The sequence below is a fragment of the Takifugu rubripes genome, chromosome 2 (assembly GCF_901000725.2).
Source record: "Takifugu rubripes chromosome 2, fTakRub1.2, whole genome shotgun sequence".
NCBI classification, from domain to species: domain Eukaryota; kingdom Metazoa; phylum Chordata; class Actinopteri; order Tetraodontiformes; family Tetraodontidae; genus Takifugu; species Takifugu rubripes.
This window is the reverse complement of record NC_042286.1, coordinates 5,554,585-5,577,052: the sequence shown is the minus strand read 5'-3', so window position 1 is coordinate 5,577,052 and position 22,468 is coordinate 5,554,585. Positions and strand designations below refer to the sequence as shown.

General features: G+C 50.0%; 1 protein-coding gene across 3 annotated transcripts; it reads left to right on the top strand.

Annotated features, from left to right (window-relative positions):
- The first annotated feature begins 22 nt into the window (after positions 1-22).
- LOC101064530 (SLIT and NTRK-like protein 3) lies at positions 23-20,079 on the top strand. 3 transcript variants are annotated; one of them, XM_029831180.1, is made up of 7 exons: positions 23-167; positions 8,022-8,296; positions 8,476-8,727; positions 8,916-9,031; positions 9,284-10,186; positions 11,400-11,619; positions 17,551-20,079. In XM_029831180.1, exons 2-7 carry the CDS (start codon positions 8,081-8,083, stop codon positions 18,664-18,666), a joined length of 2,823 nt encoding a protein of 940 aa, XP_029687040.1. In that variant the 5' UTR covers positions 23-167; positions 8,022-8,080; the 3' UTR covers positions 18,667-20,079. The 3 variants fall into 3 exon arrangements, with proteins under 3 accessions (XP_029687040.1, XP_029687033.1, XP_029687038.1); XM_029831173.1 differs by lacking the exon at positions 23-167 and adding an exon at positions 5,150-5,271; XM_029831178.1 differs by lacking the exon at positions 23-167 and adding an exon at positions 5,271-5,401.
- Positions 20,080-22,468: the final 2,389 nt, after the last annotated feature.

Genomic DNA, 22,468 nt, shown 5'->3' with positions numbered 1-22,468 from the left:
TTTGAGCCTTCGCACGTGTAAGCAGGGTATTCAGGGGTGGTTAACTGCAGGCACCGGGCAGCCGAGGCAGCGGGAAGCCAGCTGGAGGTATCTAGCAGCTGCTAACCATCTGTTTGTGATTAGCACTGTTAGATGGAAGGAGTTCCACCGACCACTCGTCACAGCCGGTAAATGTCATAATGTGACGCTTTTATTAAATCTCTTCGGCCGATATTAGCGGCTAAAATCGAATTGAAGCGTCCTGTGATAGCCACTGTGAGGCATGATATCCGTGTCTAGACCGTCCCACCGCACTTGTACGAGGTTCCAGACAGGGATGATTGGTTTAGCAGACCGCTAGGGGGCAGGCGTCGGCCACAGGGGACAGAGGGTAAAGAGTAACCTTGGCTGGGCTCCAGATCCCCATCGCTACTAAACTTCGAAAACACTAAACTTCTTTGTCAAAAGAGTGCATCCAGGACTTTTCCCTTCTCTGCTCTATTTTTCCTCACTGTCACATTACCATATTCATTAATTTAAGCACCATTTCCCTCAACGACCTTTCCTACGTTCACAAAAAAGAAGATGCGGTGATGTCTCTGACTCGTCCTGTCACAAACACACCTGTCATGAGCACCGTTTATGCGCCCTGATCTCCTGTCACGCCATGTGTCAGTCAGCTGTCAAATGATTGAACTCCGATTTGTTTATGTGTGCCTGAAAGACGGTGACGCGCCATGTCAGGATTGTGGGTAGGAATTGTCAGAGCGTGCTTGCACACTACATGATGCAAATGGAAGTGTTGGGGCTTCCTGGTATTTTTGGCAGACTGTATGTGACATCCCCTGTGTTCCAGACATGCAACCGTACTGGCTACGCATAGTAAAGGTACAGAGTAAAGGGGATTCATTTGCAAAGGGACCCCTACTTTGTCACAAAAATACACCTTGAACTTTCACCCTTTTGTCCTATTTTTGTCTGCACAAAGGATTGTGGGCAGAAATACCCAGAAAAGACTGGATGGTGAAAACTCTGTTCTAGGACATATTTACTCCTTTCCTGGCTTGCTGTGGTTGGGAGTGCTAGCTGCCTTTAAAGAAAACTGTTTTCAGATGACTTCAAGGGCTTTCAAATGTATGTAAATGTCAGCGCTCCTCATCGTGGCAGAAAGAGGGTGAGAATTAAGCTCTTTTGAGAGGTATTTAGTTTATTTTAAAACATAAAAGCTGCGAGTCAACACACCTCAGGTCGGACGTATTTGAAGATTTGCATTTCTGAGGGTTTTCTGAATAATATGGCTGTGCATCAAAATCACCCTCTCGTGGCTAAAATCAACATCTTTTCCTTGACATTTGTCCAGGGCCCTTCCTCAGCCGTCCCTCTGCAGCGCGTTGGCATTTCACCCCCTCTGCCATGCCAACACGCCCCCCCCCCCCCTCGCCCGCTAACTCTCCCCCTGTCTGAAGCCAATCTGATTTGCTGCTTAGCTCCTGTCGACGGAAAAGAGGTGATAAACACTGCAGCCATGACAACCGGCAGGCCAGACGCGTGCCCGGACTCCTGTGCCGTAATGGCTTTTCTTGGCATCCTCTCAGTTAATTCATCAAGTCCGGCTTTCACCTGAGCTGATATTAATACACCCGGGGAAGGCGAAGGCGCCGCATCTCCAACTCCGTTTCAGCGTTTTCATCCTTTTCTTTAAAGAATGCCGCCGTCAGACACTATATAACCTGCGTAAATGCTAAAACTCCCACCTCCCTTAAAAAAAGAGCTGTGTTTGTCACTGAATAAATAGTTCCTCAGTCTGATTAACACAAAATGTTTGATGTATTGATCCCCCTGCATGTGCATGCAGCCAGACAGAAAGTGAAAGTAAGGCCTATCGATCAGGGATGGAGCCTCTCTGAGAACGCCGTGGATGATGCTCTTCTCGTTTCCGTGCCGACCCTTCCTTTGGCTGAAATCGTGCCGATGATGAGTCATCACTGGACGTGTCTGAAAGTACCTTGACGCGCCTCCCCATTGGAATGAAACTTTGAGAGGGGAACAATTGACGGGCCAGTGCAGGGGATCGATGGGCCCGCCCCCCTGTGATGCCCACACACGTGGCCTCTCCGTTCTCCTCGCAGCGCCTCCATTTCCCCCCTCACTTTTGAATCACTGCGAGTTTATCTGAATGTGGCCCCTCTGTCATCCTCCAGCAGGAGCCTCCAGATGGGTTGAGGTTCTCACGGCAACTGATGTGATTCCCAATTAAAATGGGAGATTTGACTTGTAAGCCCAATGATGTGTGTAAGTGTGTGTTGCTCTCTGTATGTGGGAGTTGGCATGTTCACATGAGTCACGGTGGATCTTTGTAGTTTATCTGGGCAGATCCACCTTGTGTGTGCGTGTGTGTGTGTGTGTGTGTGTGTGTGTGCGTGTGGATAGAGTGTGAGCCAGTGGGTAAACGTGAATCACTCCCGTGGTTCCACTCGTGTGTCTGTTTGGTGTCTCTGGGGGGCTTCTTCATGCCTGCAGTAGCAGAGTGTGAGTCAGAGGTGAGACCTCTGGAGATGCCCTCTGTTTTAGACAGGATTTAATGAAAGAACCACCTTGCCGCCCCGGCCGACACACCCAGTTTATTCCATCGTACCCCATATTCCCTCTGCTCATCGCCTCTGTTTCTATCCCTCCAAACAGCTGGCCTGCCGCCCCCCCCCCCCCCCCTGCTCCTTTCTACTAATTCCTACAGAGCAAAGAATGCCCTTGTCTGCCTCTCAGACCTGCTGATCCTGCTTTGGGCCTGGGATCTGGGACCAGATGAGACCCCACCAAAGAAAGCTTAACATGTGTCGAGGGGCACCATAAGGACAATGCGGTGCTTTAAGGAGATTTTCTGATGCATAGATCAGCAGGGGAGACGGACAAACCACGTTCTTCGGTCTGGGGGATGTGTGCTTTCATGCGTGCCAGCCAATCCCAGTGGGTGACTTGGGAACAAAAGCTTAATTTTAGAGTTGGACAAATGGGAAGATTCTTCCATGCAGTGTGGAAATGATCAGATGTACAGCTAAAAGCGAATCCTACATCCACTCCTGTTTGAAAATATGGATTGTAAGATTAACTTTTCCCTTAAAACAGTGAGGCTGAGTTATCATAAAGAAAAGGCTCAACCACATTATAGTGCGTGCTGGGCTGTATTCCATACTGTTGTGATCAGTCTGAATGAGCAAGAACCAACAGTAGAATCAAAGGGGAGCATGAAAAGGGAAAATGAATGTGTATTCTGAGAGAAATGATTCCGCTGGGGGTAAAAAAGAGAAAGGATTTGCAGAAAAGGAAACAGAATAAAGCGCTCATCCATTTTCAGCACTGGACAGCTCCACAGACCAGGCCAGTATAAATAGATCCCCCCGGATGTCCCATCAACGCTCCAGAAATGTGTTCCGTGCGATCCACAGCCCCCCGCGGGTATCCGATGTTGCCCGATAACCATCTTCTCTTAGTTCCTCGCCGTTTGCTTTCTTAATTTAAGGTGCTTGCACGGTTCAGCGACTAAACTACAGCGTGGAAAGCTGGTGCGTTTTTTTAACCCCCCCCCCCTTCCCTCCAACGCCCCTTTCAGCCAGAATCTCCGTCACGGAGCCTTGTTACGCTCAGAGGTTGAAGGAGACGATGCAGCCTCCAGTCTGGGATCACATTACCCCCTGTCACACATCGGGCCCCACCGATCGCGCATCTGGAATTTAAACGCTACTGTCAAATCCTTATTTATCTACAGTACATCAGCTGTGGACGTGCACGTTAGAGGTGACGACTTAAGTGTGCGTGGAGGCGGCCTGTGCAAGTGCAAGCGCGCAGGCCCTACGTGCATGTACAGGCCCGTTTCCATCGCAAGCGTGCGTCGAGTATCCTTGCGGGGAAGCTCTAATGCAGCCTAATGCACCTGAGAGCCCTGAAATCTATAACCATCATACATCTTCCTGATATTACTGGAACCGTCTCTGTTACTGTTTCTGATAGGAATCTCGAGGGAGAGTCCTCCTCCCCCTCGTCTGTGGCGAGCTAGCGCACGTGCGTGCGCGCAGGGGAGGGATGCACCTCTCCATTTCCTCAAGGTGATTCACCTTAATGCACGCTGAAATCAATGTGAAATTGAACTGAAAATTGAACTTTCGGCTCAGTAATATGGAAGACATGTTGTTATTAAATCTTTTCCTATGGCTGTGAAACAGACCGACTGATATTTGAACGCCTGTTTTCGACAGTAAGAGGCAGTAAGAGGTCTTTGGCTGTGGCCGCGCAATGGCTTCACAATGGGCCTTTACGCACCGGCTAGAGGCAGAGCCGATAGAGCCTATAGGCCCCAAATCATCCGTTGCTGTGTGTGTGCGCGTGCGTGTGTGTGTGTGTGTGTGTGTGCGCTTGCAGCATCTGTTGCCCCCGCAGCCTCCATTTGGCAGGTCAGGTGTTTCGATGTAGAGCCCCGCAATCCCCAAAGTTCTCCACATGCATGCGGCAGCGACTACCCCGTTTTCCCAAGTGATTCTTGCGTGCGTGCTCCCTCACGCGCCCCATGCCAGCTGGCACGAGTCGCTATGGTAACACACACCGGTTTCATGAAATCCGACGGCGCTTAAGGGCAAGAGGAGATATGAATAAACTAATGAGATTATAAATTATTGTCGGTATAGCTGAGCAGTCGGGGTGATTTTTTTTTTTACAAGACGGCAACGTGAGGCGAAAGTTTATGGGGCCCATTGTGTGACTCTGTAATCTGTTTATGATGAGGAGAAGAAGTGGGTCCTTTGGTGAGGAGGAACTCGGCGCTCTTCATGCCTCATGTACGAAGCAGCAGCCGCGCGCCACCTTCTTTTTGCGTGATGAATTCCGTCCCCGCTCCGCGTCCTCTCCGTGAATTACCCGCTTGTGTCTGGGATGAAGAAAGCTTTCTCCGGCACAAGACGGGCGGTCCAGTGCCGCAGCTCCCACCGGCTGCACCGCGGAGCCCCGCATCCTAAAGCCAATCTTTTTTTCCCTTCCCTTTCTCTCCCTCTCTCCCCTCTTGGTTTTTATCCTCCACCTCATTGCAGTCTTATCACGTATCCCCCCCTCCGCCTCCTGCCCCCTCCCTCCCGCTCTTCCACCCTCCCCATCCGCCTCAACCGCTACAGGAGAGGAAGAGAGAGAGAGAGAGCGAGGGAGGGAGAGCGGGAGAGAGGAGAGTGCGGCTGAACGTGAACGACATGTCGACAGTCAGCCTCTAAAGTGTTTTCTCGGTCGTTCCCTGATTCTTTGGCTGCGGACTGAGTGAGTATTACCCGCATCCAGGCTGTGCTGAGCGTCGCTGTGTGGATGAGAGAGGCTGGTGGCAACAGACAGACAATGGGGAGTGCAATTGGACTGCGTTACTCTGCCAAGGATTTTCATACATAGCCTGGTAAATGTCTTAATAGGTTCTGCTAAGGACTAAGTGGTCGTGCTTTAACTCTGGTAACTATTGCAGTTTGTGTGCAGCCGTCTCAGATCTCTAATTGATCCTCTTAGGGGGCTGCTGGGGTATCCAGGCTGGTAGTCCAGCATGCACATTTGATCAGTGATGCTGCTGCCTGGCTGATAGTGCAGGTCTGTGCTGGGAGCAAGAGAGAGTGGAGGAGGGGGGGTGCGTTTGTGTGTGTGTGTGAGGGGGGGATCATGTAAAAAGCAGCACGGAGCGCATTCTGACGGACAGAGAGGACAGAGAGGTAGACACTGGAATTATGTGACATGAATAATACGCCGAGGAATGAGCGGTGACCGTCATCTGGCTTGCGTCAGTGGGGGGGTGGGGTGGGGGGGGGGGCTCTGAAGAGAGAGAACTGAACTCTGGAAAGACAGAGGGGAGGGAGCCACACCTGTGCCAGGCCTGTTTCTGAATGACAGACAGACGGGGAGATTTAATCTTGCTGCTGTCGACACTGGAGCTGGAGCCGCACTGGCGAGCCCGCTCGGCCCGGTCCGCTCGCCTCATTCTGAGAGAGGCTCCAGCCTCGACTGCGTTTTTCCTGTCATTACGCCAAGATTGCTTCCCACTGGAGCCAAATCTACCGGGAAGAGAGATTCCAGATGTCTGTCCAAACTCTGTATCGATCCCCTTTACAAGGGGAAGGTGGTGCTGGTGGTGGAGGGGATGGGGGGGGGGGGGGGGGGGGGGGGGGTTGTCACTTTCAACAAAAGTGACAAAGCCCGGCCAGGTCCTGGAAGGGTTTGACTGATTGTGCACCAATTTGTCAAACAAGAGCACAGCTGCTTGTGTTGTGCTGGTCCCTGCGGGGTGCACACTAATGGCTGAATTGTCCTTATCCTTGAGACGAAACATGCCCCCCACCCACTTTTCTTCATTCTCCAGCAAGCGTCGAAGGGTTTTCAAAACACACCCGCACCCACCCACACCCACCCACACACACACACACACACACGCACACACACGCTCACACACACACACACGCGCGCACACACACACGCACACACACCTAACTACGTGTCTCCGCGCTTGGCAGGCTACGCGGGCGTACTTTTTTTTGGATCCGCTTTGACCTTTCTCGCACTGTTCTCGCAGACCCGGAGAACTTGGCTCCGGCGCCGCTCCTCTGCGAAGCAGGCGTACATTGTGTGCGGGACATTGATGCAATCGATATCAGATTTCAGCTGTTTCACTCTCGGCTCTCATCCTGAGAGGCAGCCTTGACTGAGCTCGGTTCTACTTATGCAATCCCACTCCTCTCACCTGCCTCACCCTCTTTTTTCTCTGGCTTGCGCACCCACCCTCTCTGCCCGTCGCTCCCCTCGTTATCTGTCTGCCTCCCCGGCCCCCCTCTCCCCCTCTGCTGTTCTCATTTCCACCTCTCCCATCGCAATCATCCCTGTGATTGCTCTTCCTCTCGCAGGCGTTGATGTTCTCTCTGCTCCCCCCTTGTCTAACGCGCTGATGCCAGATTATTGCGGCGTGATTACAGCTACCATACCACGGTGATCATTATTGCATTCGCATGACAGTGTTCAACAGTGTGAGTCGATCGAGAGTGCTTTATCCAATTTAGATCTCATTAAGACTTGAGAGGAAACATCTCTGCGCGGGACTCGCACCTCGGCCGTCTCTTTCTGTTTTGTTTCGTGTTTGTTTCCAGGACTGCTGCAACTCTGTCCTCATTCTGTTATCGTAGCATTAGCGTCATCGCCGCCATCGGTTGGTGCTGCTGCCCATCACGGCGCTGCTGCGTTCACGGCCGATTGTTTAGATTGGCGCCGATGCTTTTTACTCCGCGGTCATTATCACAATAATGATTATGACAGGACTCAATGGCTGTTGATAATCTAACATTCTCTACTGATTGATAATACGCGGCAGTTTATGCTTCATCCTTCTGCTCCCTGATTGCCACTCACCTTATTAAATCCAGCACTTCATTAGACGGACGCGCCGCCGGCCTCATTTGCATCCGCACATATTCATGGTGCATACATTAAGACAACACTTGCATGACATTTCAGCTCCACCGGGCACCAGACAGATAAATGGGCCCGCCGTCACGCTATAGAAAAGATGACATGTGATTCAGCGATCGGGGGATGTTTGCATTTTCAAAAGCGCCATTTAAATGCTTAACCAAAAAAAAAGGAGGTTCTGACGCAGCCGAGAGCCGCTGAGAGATGGTTCCACTCGACGTATTTAAATCAATATATCCTGCTTTGGCGAGCACAGTGCACTCGCAGCCGTGTCTTGCCTGTGTTAAATGCATGAGGTTTACATATGTTTACATTGGCTCTGCTATGCTTATGCCGCTGCACATTCTGGCCTCCGCTTGGCCTATACATCGTTATTCCCGTGTAATGTAATTCGTCCCCCCTGGCGCTCCAGTCTGTGTGATTTAACTTTTATTTTCTGACTGCTTTAGTATGCCAGTGATGTATCATCAATCTGATTCATCCTGACTTGACTTCTGCCGCTTCCTCCGTGGCGCTGTGCCCTCTTCCATGTGTGCGCTCGTTAACGTGTACGCGTCCGTGTCGCGCCTTTGCAGTGCGTTGCCGGGCTGATGCAGGGCCGTAGCCCCAGGCTGTTGAGCTGAGAGGGAGAAGGATGCAGTGGGTCACTCTGGCTGTGGTCCTGGGGTGTGTGCGGCTGTCCCCGGCAGCGCGCTCGCCCACCCCTACCCCCACCTCCACACACACTCCGCTGGTGGATAACTCAGAGGAGGAAGTAGACGAGCCGTGCTTCGACCCCTGCACGTGCGAAGTGAAGGAGGGAGTGCTGCACGTGCACTGCGATGGGCGGAGCTTCATTAATGTCAGCCAGGTACAACCCCCGCTCTTTTATTCCCACACACGTGGAGTCGCTTCACCACTTTATTGCTATTTAGCTCATTAGCAGCACTGGTATAATATCCTGTCTCTCATGTGGCTTATGGGTGTTTCTGACAACCAACTTCTTCGAATTAATGAGATAACTAATCAGACCTTTAATTAATCATTCAGGTGTCACACTCGTGGGTCCGCCCTTTCAAACTCAACCTCCAGAGGAACTCTCTGAGGCGTCTCTATAGCAACGGGTTCCTGCACCTTGGCAACGCGGTGTCGATAAACCTTGGCAACAATGCACTCCAGGACATCCGAGTGGGAGCTTTTCATGGATTGGCCAAACTGAGGCGCCTGTACCTTCACGAGAACAAGCTGGAGGTCTTCAGAAATGACACCTTCACTGGCCTCGAAGCCCTCGAATACCTGCAGGTGTGTTTGAGAACAGAAACACCGACGTAATCTATCCCCGACTGACCAGGTTAACGATGAACCAGATAGCAAACGGCGAGCCTGTGCCTTGAGCGGCGCCTTTTGTGACATCTCTGTTCCTCTAAGTTGCTCGCCTTTGCACAATTGCATCAATTACATGTTCGTCGCGCCCTCTGTTTCACCTGCAGGCTGACTGCAATGTGATCAAAAGAATTGACAGCGGCGCTCTGAGGTTCCTCTACAAACTCCGGGTTCTCATTCTCAACGACAACCTCATCCCCGTCTTGCCTGCTCATCTCTTCAGGTTACATCCTCATGTATTACCGCAGATCTTTTGAATTATTGTATGCGTGTACTGATCTGTAGATGTTTCATTGTCAGACACAGTTATCCAGTTTCTGCCACGGCAGAATTATGTTTTTCCGGCACGCTGTTTCATATCATAAAGGACAGATTTCGGCTAAGACAAAAAGTAGATTTTCATCAGCAGTGGGATCGTGAGCCTTTATTTCCACTCACAATCACAAAACTCTCCCTCCTCTTTCTGCCGCTCCAGATCTGTGTCTCTGACTCATTTGGACCTGCGGGGGAACCGTCTGAAAAGCCTGGCATATGCTGGGACCCTAGAGTACGTCGGCCGCTCTCTAATGGAGCTGCAGCTGGAGGAAAATCCCTGGAACTGTGGCTGCGAGGCGGTGCAATTACAGCAGTGGCTGGGTCAGATACCCTACACGGCCGTGGTTGGGGACGTTACCTGTGAGTATCCCTTCCACCTTCATGGGAAGGACCTGAGGGAGATCCCCCGTAAGGAGCTCTGTAATAACCTCCCAGAAAAAGAGCTGCAAACAGAGGGCGGTAGTCCGTCAGCAGGATCGCAGCCCCAACATGTACCCCAAAACTCTAAACCAAGAGTAAGGCCAACCAAACCTTCTTCCATGGTCCACGGCTCCCACCAAAACACTCACATCTCCTCCACATCCTCTTCTTCGACTGAGCGTAAAGACAGGGAGAGGCACCCGAGGCCCACGAAAAAGCCCCGGCCCTCCAGAATATCCCCTACGGCCCGCAGTTCCAATCAGAATCCCCCCGTGGCGGGCTACCAGACGCGCCCTCCTATCCCAATTATTTGTCCCATGGGCTGCACCTGCAACCTGCACATCACGGACCTCGGCCTGACCGTCAACTGCAAAGAGAGCGGCTTCGTCAACGTGTCCCAGCTCATGCCCCGGCCCCTCAACGGACGCAAGCTTTACCTCAGTGGAAACCTAATCCAGAGGATCTACCGCTCAGACTTTTGGAATTTCTCCAGCCTCGACTTGCTTCATCTGGGAAACAACCGCATTTCCTATCTCCAGGAGGGGGCCTTCTCCAGCCTGACAAGCCTGAGGAGCTTGTATCTAACTGGCAACAACCTGGAGAGGCTGAGCCCCCCAATGTTTCTGGGGCTGCAGAATCTGAGGTAGTGCCTTTAAAAATAAATAAATCAATACAATTATTCAGGCGAAATCAGGAATACAAACCTTTGTTTCAGCTTGCTGCCTAAAGGTGGTGAAGGAAAGGTTGTTCCTACTTTGGTGATATATATATAGAACCTTTATTTATCCCATTCTCTAAGGAGAGAAGGTTCACTGGATGGTGGCAGTAAAAAATGAGTTCTGTACCACACACGGTCTGCTAGGTCCAAACAGTAATCCACCAGATTGTCAGGGTCCTCTGCGTATAGCTATTGTAATCCAGCGACATTTGCCTGGAGTGCAGCATAATTGCTTCTCTGTGGCTGAAAAGGATCTAAAAAGTAAAACACACGTGCGTCGTTTGCAACTCCGATTCTGGAAATCTTTTCGTATTAATGAGTGACGCTTGTGCCCCTTCCACGAGACCTCGCGACGCCTAACTCGGTCGAGGTTTTTGGAGTTCATTCTTTGCCTGTTCAATTCATTTCAGTCAGAGTTTGGCTAAAATAAAAGGGGCCATTCTCTTCCTGGAGTGTCATTCTTTAGTCCCGCTGCCTGATGGCACACTTCAGCTGAGTTATAGGCCTGATAAGACTGACAACGTGAAAATTAATGGTTTTGGTATTTGCATACCGAGGTGTTGATAACGCAGCGAGACATCTAGACGGCGCTCGGAATTTTCTCCTCTGGAAAAAAAAAGGGGGGGGACTATTGTACAAAAGACTAATCAAATTTATGCCTATGTGTCATTGTCAAATTAAGCTTATGAGGATAATTCCTCTGCAGTTAATATATGCAGCAAATATCTGCCAGCGGTGGTGTTTATTCAGCTCATCATTGCGGTGTTCAGCTAAGGACAACAAGTCTAATTTCCTCCTGCGCTGAGCGAGCTTTGTGCCGCGCCTCCTATAGCATCTTAGCTCTAATTTTCAAGGCAATGTTTAGAAAATCAGAGTCTTTCGCTCGAGTGCTAATCAATACCGAGATCTTCTCAGGGCATTCAAAAAGTCTTCCTCTTAACCTCTCGTTAGCCTTTGTTAGCGGGAGAGCGGACTACCCAAAGCACGCATTATGTCACAGGTGTATTGGAAGTATATTGGGTGATTTACATGCTAGCAGAGCTCTGCCGTGAGTTTAATTCAGTTAGTTCTGTTACTGAGCAGAAATGCTGAGGGTCAGTGTTGCCGTTTTTGCCGTAACACCATCTCCTTTCTGTAGGTACCTGTATTTCGAGTACAATGAGATCCACGAGGTGGATCCTGGCACCTTCGACGCCATGCCGTCTCTCCAGCTGTTGTTCCTCAACGCCAACCTGCTGCGGAGCCTCCCCACGGGCGTGTTCTCCAGGGTCAACCTGGCCCGGCTCAATCTGAGGAACAACCACTTCCTGCAGCTTCCCGTGGCGGGGGTGCTGGAACACCTCACGGGGCTGGTGCAGGTAGGTGCCATCCCTGTTTCTGGCCCTATTATCTGCCGCCAATAGGTTTTCATTAAACTTGAGACAAATTGCAGGAATTCCTCTGATTGACAGCAGCAGAGTGAGGATTATTGAGTTTGATCGCCCACATTGATCCAGTGAGCTGAAGTGGACATACAATTACACTGCGTTTGATCCAAATGTCCGATAACATCATGAGCATAACAACAAAGCGAGAAAGTCTGACTGGGAAAGGGCACCAGGCAGGATCAACCCCACATACCCCCCCCCGTCCTGACCTCTGGCACAATTGTGCTCTCTCGTCTCGTCTTTTCTGCATCTGGAAAGATGCTGTTGACTTGATTTACAGAAGAGCTCTTAATAAAGCAAAAGCTGAATACAGTTGCAATTAATGCGACATTCATAGCAAATTTGCCGCCTCTACATTTTCAGCGTCAGACCTTAAGACGCACATTTAGCCGCTGCCTTGTGTGAATCTTCGCTCTACACAAAAGGCCGATAAGGCCCGAACTTGAGGCATTACACTTTTTTATCCCCCCACCTCTCACCTCAGCAAATTTAGCGTACCGAGCATTCCTTAGACAGCCCAAGTAGAATGAGCCAAGGTGGGTGTGGATTAGCTTGAGTGTCATTGTGAATTTGGAAAATTCCTGATTTCAGCTCGTGTGGGTGAGGTTGGCACTTTCTGGATGTTTGCTCAGGGGAAGGACGGCGGCGGCTTGTGAAGCTGGCAGAGCCATGTAGAAGTGTATTATGTTTTTGTGCGGTTCTATGCTTCTGATGTCCAAAAGCATTAAAGCATTCAGGGAATACTGTGCAGGCCGCATTCATAAAGCCCCAGTGGCGCCACAATGGAGCTCAGAATCATTGGCACCGTAATTGAAGTCATTCATTTACCAGGGATGTTACGACTGCGACAAAGCCACATTAGCACGGCCCGCGGACCGCAGGAAATAACGTGACAATGATATCACCTGTTGATGTGCCGCTGCCCGGTTTTGATGCCGGGGTAGTGGGATTTCTGGGCTTTGACGTGCGGGTTCAGGGCCAAAAGTCTGCACGGCGGAATCAAAGGGTAACACAGCAAGGTGAAGCTAAGAGCCGCCACGGAGGCAGTTCATCGGGATTATCGTGCAGCCGCAGCGCGCTGCTGCCATCAAGGAGCGAATTATGCACTTACGCCCACGCCCAAGTGACATTTCATAAAACACGCCTCCTTAATGCCACTGTTACCGCAATAATTAGCGCAGTGGTGCAGATAGCATTAGAAGAAGAACCTGTAGTTTAAAACAAGAATAAACCTGACATGTTTACACTAACCTTTACAGTTGCCATTAGCACGTTAGCACTGACAACAAGTGAGTGCTGTCACACGCAAGTACGAGGGTAACCGCTGAAATCGTGACAGGTCCTACTTGATGTATGATAAATAACTTAAAGCTCGCTAAGCTGATAACCAATGCATGAGAACACACCCGAATCAAAGAGATTTTCAGCTCTGAAATTTCGGAATATCAGCTGTAACGTGAGCTTTTTTCCACCTCTAGTCATATATTCTTGTGTAATTTCCTCACGTCTTCCTTTACAAACACAACTACAAGCGTTTAAGGGAGCCGACGCAGTAAAACAGCCTCTGAGCCGTTGCTAAAATGTGTTTGTCGTCCTCAGTACATGCAAAGCAAATGTTGCACAAGGCGGCTGTCTCTCATGGCTGCCAGCTGCAGTGGATATGCTGGTATTAGCCTGCAGCTGCATCTCACCTTACGTGGCGTCGGGTCGAAAAACAATGCACGCTCTGGAAAGATTGATGAAAACAAGGCTCGGTATCACTCACCGGGGCAGTTCTGACAGGAAAGCGTTGGGCGCCTGACTAATATTCACCTGATTGTCAGTTTTGCTTGGGCCTGTGTTTCCTCTTGATCTACCTCAGGGGCCTGTTGGAAACAGCTAACCTGACTCTGTCCAGTGGTATCAAACTCAACCTGTCAGCATCCCTAAAGCCCACTCTCATTAGTTTTATCTCTACAGGAAAAAAAAAAGTTTGAAAATAAAGATGACTGTTCACTCAGGCTGAGCTGACTGTGCGTAATTATTGTCCGAGCCGCATGTTTCGCTTTCTTATTTTTAGCCGTGGAGCGGCTAAACTATTATAATAGGATAAACTACTTCCTGGACAAGGATTGTTTACAGCTAATGAAAGAATCAATGAGTCATTATTATATACTGTTATAGTACTGTATATTGCTAACAGATAACTGCTCAGCTATTAGCCTCACAAACAGCGCTTCGATAATAAAAAATAAAAGCTTCCAGCAACCATTTTAGCCCTGCAGTTGCCCTGAGGTTGGCTTCTATACAAACATTGTAATTTGAATCTTGTTTTCCCTCTCTAATAATCACTGAAAGACAGCTCTTTCCCCCATTTTGCAGCTAAGCTAATATTTCAGGATAGCAGCAAGCCTACTTTTTGTTAGACATACTAAAGCTTCTAGCTATAGGAGAGAATAATTTATACTATATTATGTCATATACATAAATTATATTTTAAATAGTTTTTATAGTTCTAAGTTGGAAATTAGTACGTAAGTTAATTTTTAGTGTATTGCAACCCATTTCCTTGTAGCATTAGGGTACGTTTAAAATGTGCCACTTCACATGCTGGACGGGTGGTGCAATACACCCACAGATTTTGGCACATTAGCATTTTTACAACCCAATTAATTTGAACAAAAGTACGCTAATTCCCCCATATGTGGCTTCAATATGGATTCAACCTCCAAATTTGACTCAAAGCAAGTAATGAAGTTTATAATTATAGACCCTAATTACAGACATTAGAATTACAAGACAATTAAAACCCTTAGCAGACTTATCTGGTTGTCTAATTTTTTCAGAAGAACTCTTTTTTCTCTGTTTTTCTTTTTCATTTGGCTGTATTGTCTCACGTATACTTAATAATAAACAGAGGAAAACTAATGTGATTAAACATTAGAAAGAAAACATTGTGCTGAGTGCAACTAAGAAACCTGCCTGGATCTTAAGGTCCACGTCGCTGCGCAGAAAAACTCTGCTCTCATTAAAGATGGTGGTTTTATTTGTACATCCTCTGATGTGGTGATAACCAGATTGAATGTTTCTGATTAATTACAAGCTGCAGTTCTGTTGTGCTCTTGTTTGTGAAGCAGGAAAAATGGAGAGAAAATCTCAGACTGAACCCCGGCCTGTGTTAAACAACCTCATAAAGTGCAGCAGCGAGATACTGACCAGCGCTATTATCCAGGCGTGTGTGAGATTGTTTTTAAATCTCCATCCCCGTGTTGAGAAGTCCGCATTTCTTATTTCCAGCTTCCGTTTCTGCAGATTTCAGGCGCCAAGGAAATCCCGAAACCTAATCCCGCCGCATTCAAAATCAATTTGTTTTTCCTCTGAATAAAAGATCAAAGCGCGCTTCTTTGCCGCGCCGCTACCGCGATGGACGACCGCGCAGAGGTGGGAGGGTTCTCCCACCCGGCGGTTTGCGGGTGGGAAAAGGTCGCGGCCCATCTCGAGGGGTCACCGAGGTCGCTCCGAGAAATCACCGCCGCAGACGCGTGTGGGCGCGCCAGGCTACAACTTCAGACCAAAGAAATCCATCCTGGGACGCTGAGATGATGCAATGTGGCAGTTTCTGCACGTCCCCGTTTGAGGCGCTTTGATGCGTTCTCCTAGCTACAAATGTAGCACCTCACATACATAAAAGCAGCTTTCCAGGACACGCGTTTTTCCCGGCAAACGCTATATTTTTGCGTGAGCTGTAGATAATTCCTCTGATGTTCCTTCTGCACATTTTTCTAAAAGACAATGAAACGCATTCATCAGTGTGAGGAACTCTTGGCAAAGCCGGAGCTCAGGGGGCTTTTTCGTCACCAGAGACTTGAGCAAAACCCCCACGCCGCAATGCTAAGAGACAAAAAAAACCTGCTCGTATTGACATTATTTCTGGGAAACAACCAGCACAATTCAGATGACTGACAGGGAATTATGAGCCAAGCGATCAATTATAATGTGCGCTGGAAATATTCCGACTTTATTGCCAGATGAGATTTCTTTATCGGGACTGAGTGAATTTCTTTTTTTCTTTGTGACAATTATTGGTTTGTCTTTGATCTGTCAGAATGAAAGAAAACAGCCGCAGGAGAAAATTTCCTCATCCGCTGCTGAAGTGTAGCATTTTTCACCCAAAGGCTATCCCATTAAGTCAGGGAAAATATATTTATGTGAGGGTTTTTTTTTTGTGGCAAAATAGGCTTATTTTTTCCAGCTTTTAAATACATTTCTTGTGAGCAGCCAAGATGGCGGCAGCGCTGAGGATTAACGATGCATTCCATTAATACTCTGTTTCTCGGTAAAATTGACTTTACCAAAGCTGAACGTGCGCGGTTCCTGCGCGTCCTCCCGCGGCTAGCACCTGTCAAGCTAAGTGAGGGTCTCTAAAGTCTCCTCATGACCACTTTGATTGACAATTTGACAGGAAATCACATACTAGGTGACCAGGCGTGGAAATTCTAAAGCGGTAGGAAATGTTGGACAGATGCTCGTGAAAGAGAAGGGTGTCAGCGGAGCCCCTGGGATCTTTGTGCAAGCAAACATTTCCTGGAATAAAACGCCTCACGAATTTGAAGCAGATGGAAGATTATCGCCCCCAAACTGCGAGAAAACAAGCAGACAGTTGGGTCTTACGTGGTTATTCTAAACATCACCTTGCTTTTCAAAGCGGGGCCCACTTGGGTCAAGAAATAGCGCTGAACCTTGAAAACAACCCGCACTCCAGACTCAGCCAAGCTGTGGCGGATCGAGTTTCCGCCCGGCCGCCGCTCGTAATGGTGCCGTTCACCACGCCATCTCCAATAAACTGAAGGAGCGTCCTCTTGTTAGGAGCGGCGGGGAAACCGTCCCCACGGCTCCCGCGGCAGCGCTGCTGAATCGTCCCCGACGGGATGTGTCCGCTTCTGCGCGCCGGGGCCCGACCGAATTAGCATGACAACATTTGTGCAAGCTGGTTTGGAAGTGCGACAGAGGGAGTATCGGCTTCCTCTGCCAACGCCACTGCTGGAGAGACCGAACAGATCAGAGATGGCTCCACGTGATGGCGATGACTCCCTCTCTGCATTATCTCCTTCCCAGTCAGTTTTAGGGTCGGCTGCAGTAAGGAACTGGACTCCTCCACCTACCTGCTGCACCGAGCTGTGTTATGTCATGTCCCGTCTATTGTTAAAACCTCTGATGCTCTCACACGCTTGTCAGAAAAGGCAAAAAAAACAACCAGCGCCGACGGTGAGATTTGTCAGCAGCTGCCATCTCTGAGTGCTCTTTGTTGTTACCTGAAACATTCTCCAATAACCCGCCTCAACGCTCATGTGGAAAAGGTTTTTTTTTTTTTTTAAATAAAAAAATAAAAAAAATAGCATCCCTGAGTGCTGCCAGTTCAGCTGGCTGGCGTTTGGGGAGGGAGCGTGGCGCCGCGCGTCCAAGGAACGCAGACGCTCTGCCGCGAGAATGATGGCGTTTGAATTAATTAGTGCTTACATTACATTGCTTGCATATTTCATAAAACCATTTAAACACGCTGGCCCTCATGAAGAGCTGTATTCTATTATGCAAATGCTGAAAAACTCATTTCCCAAATATTCCAGCTGGTGAAAGGCAGAGGTAGCAAAGGAAAACATCATTTTTCTTCTTGTCATCTTATTAGCGCGCTAGCTGTGGGCTTATTCCTCAACACCCGAAACTCTTATTAATGTCTACAGTGTCTGTTAATGTACATCTCAAGGATAAAATCATATGTATTTTGGTTTCTGGAGGTGATCGATTACCTTTAGATTACCCGGCAGACCAGTAATTAGTGTCTTCTCACACTTTAATAACGCGCGGCGGTGTCGTCTCTGTCTCCAGGTGGACCTGCGGCAGAACCTGTGGGAGTGTAACTGTGACGCGGCGCCGCTCAAGCGTTGGCTGGAGGGCCTCAGCGCCGTGGTGGTGATGGGAGAGGTGGTGTGCCATTCCCCGGAAAAGACCACAGGCACGGACCTCCGCGCCATCTCCATGGAGCTGCTGTGCCCTGAGCTGGAGCCCCAGGAGGACCGGCAGCAGGAGCAGAAGGCCGCCACCTCCACCGCCACCGAGAGGGCCGTGTCGGCCGGCTACCCCGGCTCCGGGTTGGGGTCCGTGATCCCTCCGGGGAAGGAATCGATCCCCCTCTCGGTGCTGGTCCTCAGCCTGTTAGTGTTGTTTGTGTCGGCGTTCTTTGCCGCAGCGGCACTAATAGCTTACGCCCTGAGGAGGAGGGACAAGCTGCCGTTCCGCCGCCAGGGAGAGGTAGACTTGGCTGGCATCCAGATGGAGTGCGGGATCTTCACGGAGCAGACGCACCACCACCATCACCACCACGGCCTCCCCGAGATGCCGTCTCTGCCGCCGCCGGAGCACAACCACGTGTACGACACCATAGTGCCCCAGGAGGCCGTGCCGAAAGGTCCCGCCCTCGCCGCCGTCCCGCACATGTGTAGCAACCCCATCTACAAGGAGGAGCAGGACGCCGCGGTGACGCAGCGGCAGCAGCAGCCGACGGAGGCAGGACACGGTCCTGCCGCAGAGAAGGAGAGGGCGTGGACGCTGGACGTGTCCTCGTCCCCGATCAACACCATTACTGGAGCGATGGGACCCCTCGCCGGCCTCCAGGGGAACGGCATCCTCTGCCCGACGGTGATCGACAGCCAAGGGCCCACGCCCAAAGTCGAGCTGGTCGACTGCCTCTTCAGAATCCCCGCCCCCGAGTTTAGGGACCTGCCGGACAGGTACGCGCGGCCGCCTCCCTGCTATCCCCGCCCGCAGGACTCCAAACAGGAGGCCAGGTCAGATCAAACGCTGGTGGTCACCACGGTGAGCTCCGCAGCGGGTGGCGGTGGCGGCGGCGGCGGCGGCGGCCAGAGCGAGCAGGGAGCGGGGGAGCAGAGACTGAGGACCACGCCGGACTACATGGAGGTGCTGGATCGATCTTACCAGTTTTAACACCCCACCTTTGTCTTCTCCTCTTCCTGCTACCCCCTCCCTGGTCTTCTCATCATCTCCCTCTCTGGCGATGAATCACTGGGTAACAATGACTCCTGTACAGAGGCTGTGTGGCTCTGAGAGCAGCCTGTGGGGGAGGAGGACTACTCTACACATGTTTATTCCTGGATAACAAGCTGGGGTCAGTTTTATGTTTTCCCTGCTGCTGGTGTATAGGTTTGGCAAGACTCGCTGATCCCAGATATTTGCCTGGAGGAGAAACCTTCAGCTGCAGCATCCACAGCATCATTCCCTCCGCTATGCCTCGCCATCCCGCGGCGGGCTCTGTTTTCCTGACACGTTGAGCGGAAGCGGGCACGCGGAGGTGGCCGTCAGCATTCTTCGTCGTTTTCTTTTTTCACTCTCAAAAGACCTACGCGGATGCGGAACACATGCAGCTCTTTGCAACATCAAACCCAGAGTCACAAACGGCGACAGCAGAGGGTCGCGGGCGGGCGGAGGCGACGCCAGAGGGTGCAAAGTAACTGAAACTAGCCAAGTGCCTTAGCAACGAACAGCCAGCAGTGTGGTCAATGCTTATTTTTCTATGAATACAGATCTATTTATCTAAACAAAGAGGTTTGACTACCAGTGGACGGGATACCGATGGACGAGTGGGACTGGATCCAATCACAGCCACAGGATGACGACGCATTTCCTGGAAGAGCCAAAAATAATGATGTGCCCAGTTGATAGAGAGAGTTATTTGTATGCGGTTCAGTTCCTTTTCATTTCCTCCAGATGAATTAATTTGCTAACCCCAATGGTTTCTTTCACAGGGCTAGGTGAGACCTAATCCAGGAGTAGTGGGTTTTCCGTGCGGAAAGGTTTCCGGTTTAGAGCTGCAGGAATTATCATTTCAAATGCAAAATCAAACGCAGGAAGGACGAGCGGGAGGACGATCCAGTTACGGAGGCATTCTGGAGTTCTTAATCAGGCGGACTCAAGGAGAGGCCACGGGGACCTCGGCTCCACCGCTTTTTCTTTCCCAGGACCGAAGGCACAGAGGTTAAAGCCTTGATTTTAACGTATTTCTCAGAGGAAAAATCGAACCGCAAAACAAGAAGAGAGAGACAAAAAAAAAAAACACGGACCAAACGGAACAGGAGAGAACAGCTTCCTTTTGTCAACAAAAAAAGACAAACCCTTCTATCAACTATCAATTATTATCTTTTACAGAGGAACCTTTTTATGCTTTCATCTCCTACCAATAGTAGAGGCAGTTGTGAATATATTTATTCTTAGTTTTTGCGTGTTGAAGCTCTCCTCTAGGGGATCATGTTATATTAATGTATAGGATGATTCTGCATCTGATTCAGCCTTCTTACCGCCGACCCACGAAGTACAATAAAAGGGTGCTACATGAAAACCTTCCGTGACGGATGCGACATTTTTGTGGCGAGCTGACACACTCACAAATTACCATGACACCCCCGCCCCATTAAAAAAAAAAACCCAAACATAGAAGCGTCTCGGTGACTTAATAGAGCGTTAATGTAACAGCTGGAGGTATGTTAAGCCTGTAAGCCCGTGCACACGTGGAGATGAGGGGTGAGCAAAGCTCACAGCCCGGAGGCCTTCGCAGGCACTCTAAAGGACTGCAGATATAAGCTAATAGCGTGAAAACAACCACATTAAAGGTAAAGAATCAATGCAATTTATTTGTGCAATAAGACCATTGGTGGGCCCCCGGGGGGAGGGGGGGCAAGGTCATGAAATACTCCGTCTTCCACCGCGCTCAGTTTGTGCCTTAACGATTTTCTCCATCGTCCTGATAACCTTCATCCCGGCGCCACGTGATTCCCCTCTTCGTCTGCCTTTGATCTTTATTCCTCTCACCTTCCTGCTTTGTTCTTCTCTGCTTCCCTTTCTCTCGCTTTCTTGTTGCTCCGGCTGTCAGCTCGGCCTCGCAGGACAGACGTACGGAGATGCTGTTCTATATGCTGCTCAACGCACTGAAGTTTGGCTACGTGTGTGTCAGCGCGCGCGTGTGTGTGTTTTGTAGCCTCTCTCTCCTCTCTCTCTTGCTCATGTACTCTCTCCATCTTCAGTGATGATTGCAGTTCTTCAGACGCCTCCTCACCCAGTGTTCAGAATTCTGTAACAGATAATCCCCCTGTGGGCGCACGCGCACACACACACACGCGCGCGCACACACACACACACACACACGGCCAGGAGTTTGTGTAAGTTTTCAGAGGGGTGTGCCTTTGTTTGAAGGTGTGTGTGTTGGTGTGTGTGTGTTTGAGAGAACGTGTATTTGCGCAGTGAGTTGGGGGTTAGCGTGTGTTTTCTGCAACGGGGCCCAAGTCCGCCGTTAATCCTCCGAGCTGTGTAGTTCACTCGAGCCACATCAGCCCCATTGTGTCTACAGACAAAGAGGCCCAGTTAAATCTAAATGCCAGTTAAAGTAACAAACGATTAATTATAGCATCACGTTCCCTTTCTCTTCCCGTCTTCTCTCTTCCTCACCTGATTTTCCCCCCTTCGAGCTCTTTTTTTTCACGCTTTTGTGTCTCTCGTCATGCCTTTCCTGGCCGTGTGTGCGCATGTGTGTGTGTGTGTGTTTGACTATCTGACAGCTTTGCCATGGTTCATGTGTTTGGGTCCTGTCAGAGCTGTCCTGTCACTGTGTGAAAAAAATCATTCATTTCCCAGAGTCGAGGATGAAAGAGTCTTTAGACTTCAAACGCCTCTGGGCCTCTGTGGCTTAGATTGCCTCTCGCTCTTCCTCTACCGCTGTGTCATTTATTTCTTTTTTTAAAAAAGCAAAAAACCAAATAACCAAAAAAAAAAAAGTACCCAAACCATCTGTGGCGTAGAAATTATAAAGAAGCAGTAAAGAGCTGGACAATTAGCCTGATTAGCAAAGCAGCTTTAGCTGCAATAGCGGGATGCTTTTCCGAGCGTGTCCGCGCGCGCACAAACACGTCGCGTATTAAAAATTCACAGTAGGGCAGAGTTTGATGTCAGTGAAAAGGGATCTGTTTAAAAGTCACGATGCATAGCTGCAGAGGCTTTGGTGTTTGGGCATGACAAATAGTTGTGGTAAGGCTGGTCATCGCTCACAAACACGCGCACAAACATTTACATCATCCTATCGGAGCTGCAAATGTGCGCCCCCGTGGAGACGCCAATGCACGGGTAAATAATGGGATATGTGCACAGGCTGTACACGCGCAAACAGGCCGGTCGCGGTTTGGACGCGCTGCACTGCAGCAATCTGCTCAGACAATCGCTGCCTCTCGGCGGACGACGTCAGCGGGGGGAAACACCTACATAGGAGATGCGGAACGAGCGGGAGAGGCGGGCGGACGAGAGAGAGGAGCGCACGGGAGGGCGCTGCAAGGGATGAGATGATGAGAAGGCTTTGGGAGGGAGAGAGGGACTAAAGAGGACGTCAGGAGAGATGAAAGAAGTGGGGAGACAGAGCGGCGAGCGGGTGTTTCCAGGCTCAAGGCTGCTGGAGGACTCGCTAATTTGTGCGAGAGGAGAGTTACGTTAGGAGCACAATGTGTGAATGCACACATTTCAGGGCCCCTTTGAGTCCCCGACACGCCGAGACGCCGAGCGCGTCTACCAAAGTGCTACGGTCAGGGGATGACAATTTCCGTGCCTCCTAGCGCAACGCGACAATGGTTGTTTACGGAGTCTTGAAGCAAAATGGTGGATTATTTGACACGCTGGCTAGGTGTTATTACAGTAAGCTGATACGTGTCTGTTCCAGTGCCATTCTGCCGCTGCGGTAAGCTGATGTTGAGAC

Excerpts from the sequence above, each read along its gene's own strand:
- LOC101064530 (XM_029831180.1), top strand. The coding sequence starts at position 8,081 with ATGCAGTGGGTCACTCTGGCTGTGGTCCTGGGGTGTGTGCGGCTGTCC. Across the intron at positions 8,728-8,915 it reads AAGCCCTCGAATACCTGCAG|GCTGACTGCAATGTGATCAA; the intron begins GTGTGTTTGAGA and ends TTTCACCTGCAG. Across the intron at positions 10,187-11,399 it reads CTGGGGCTGCAGAATCTGAG|GTACCTGTATTTCGAGTACA; the intron begins GTAGTGCCTTTA and ends TCCTTTCTGTAG.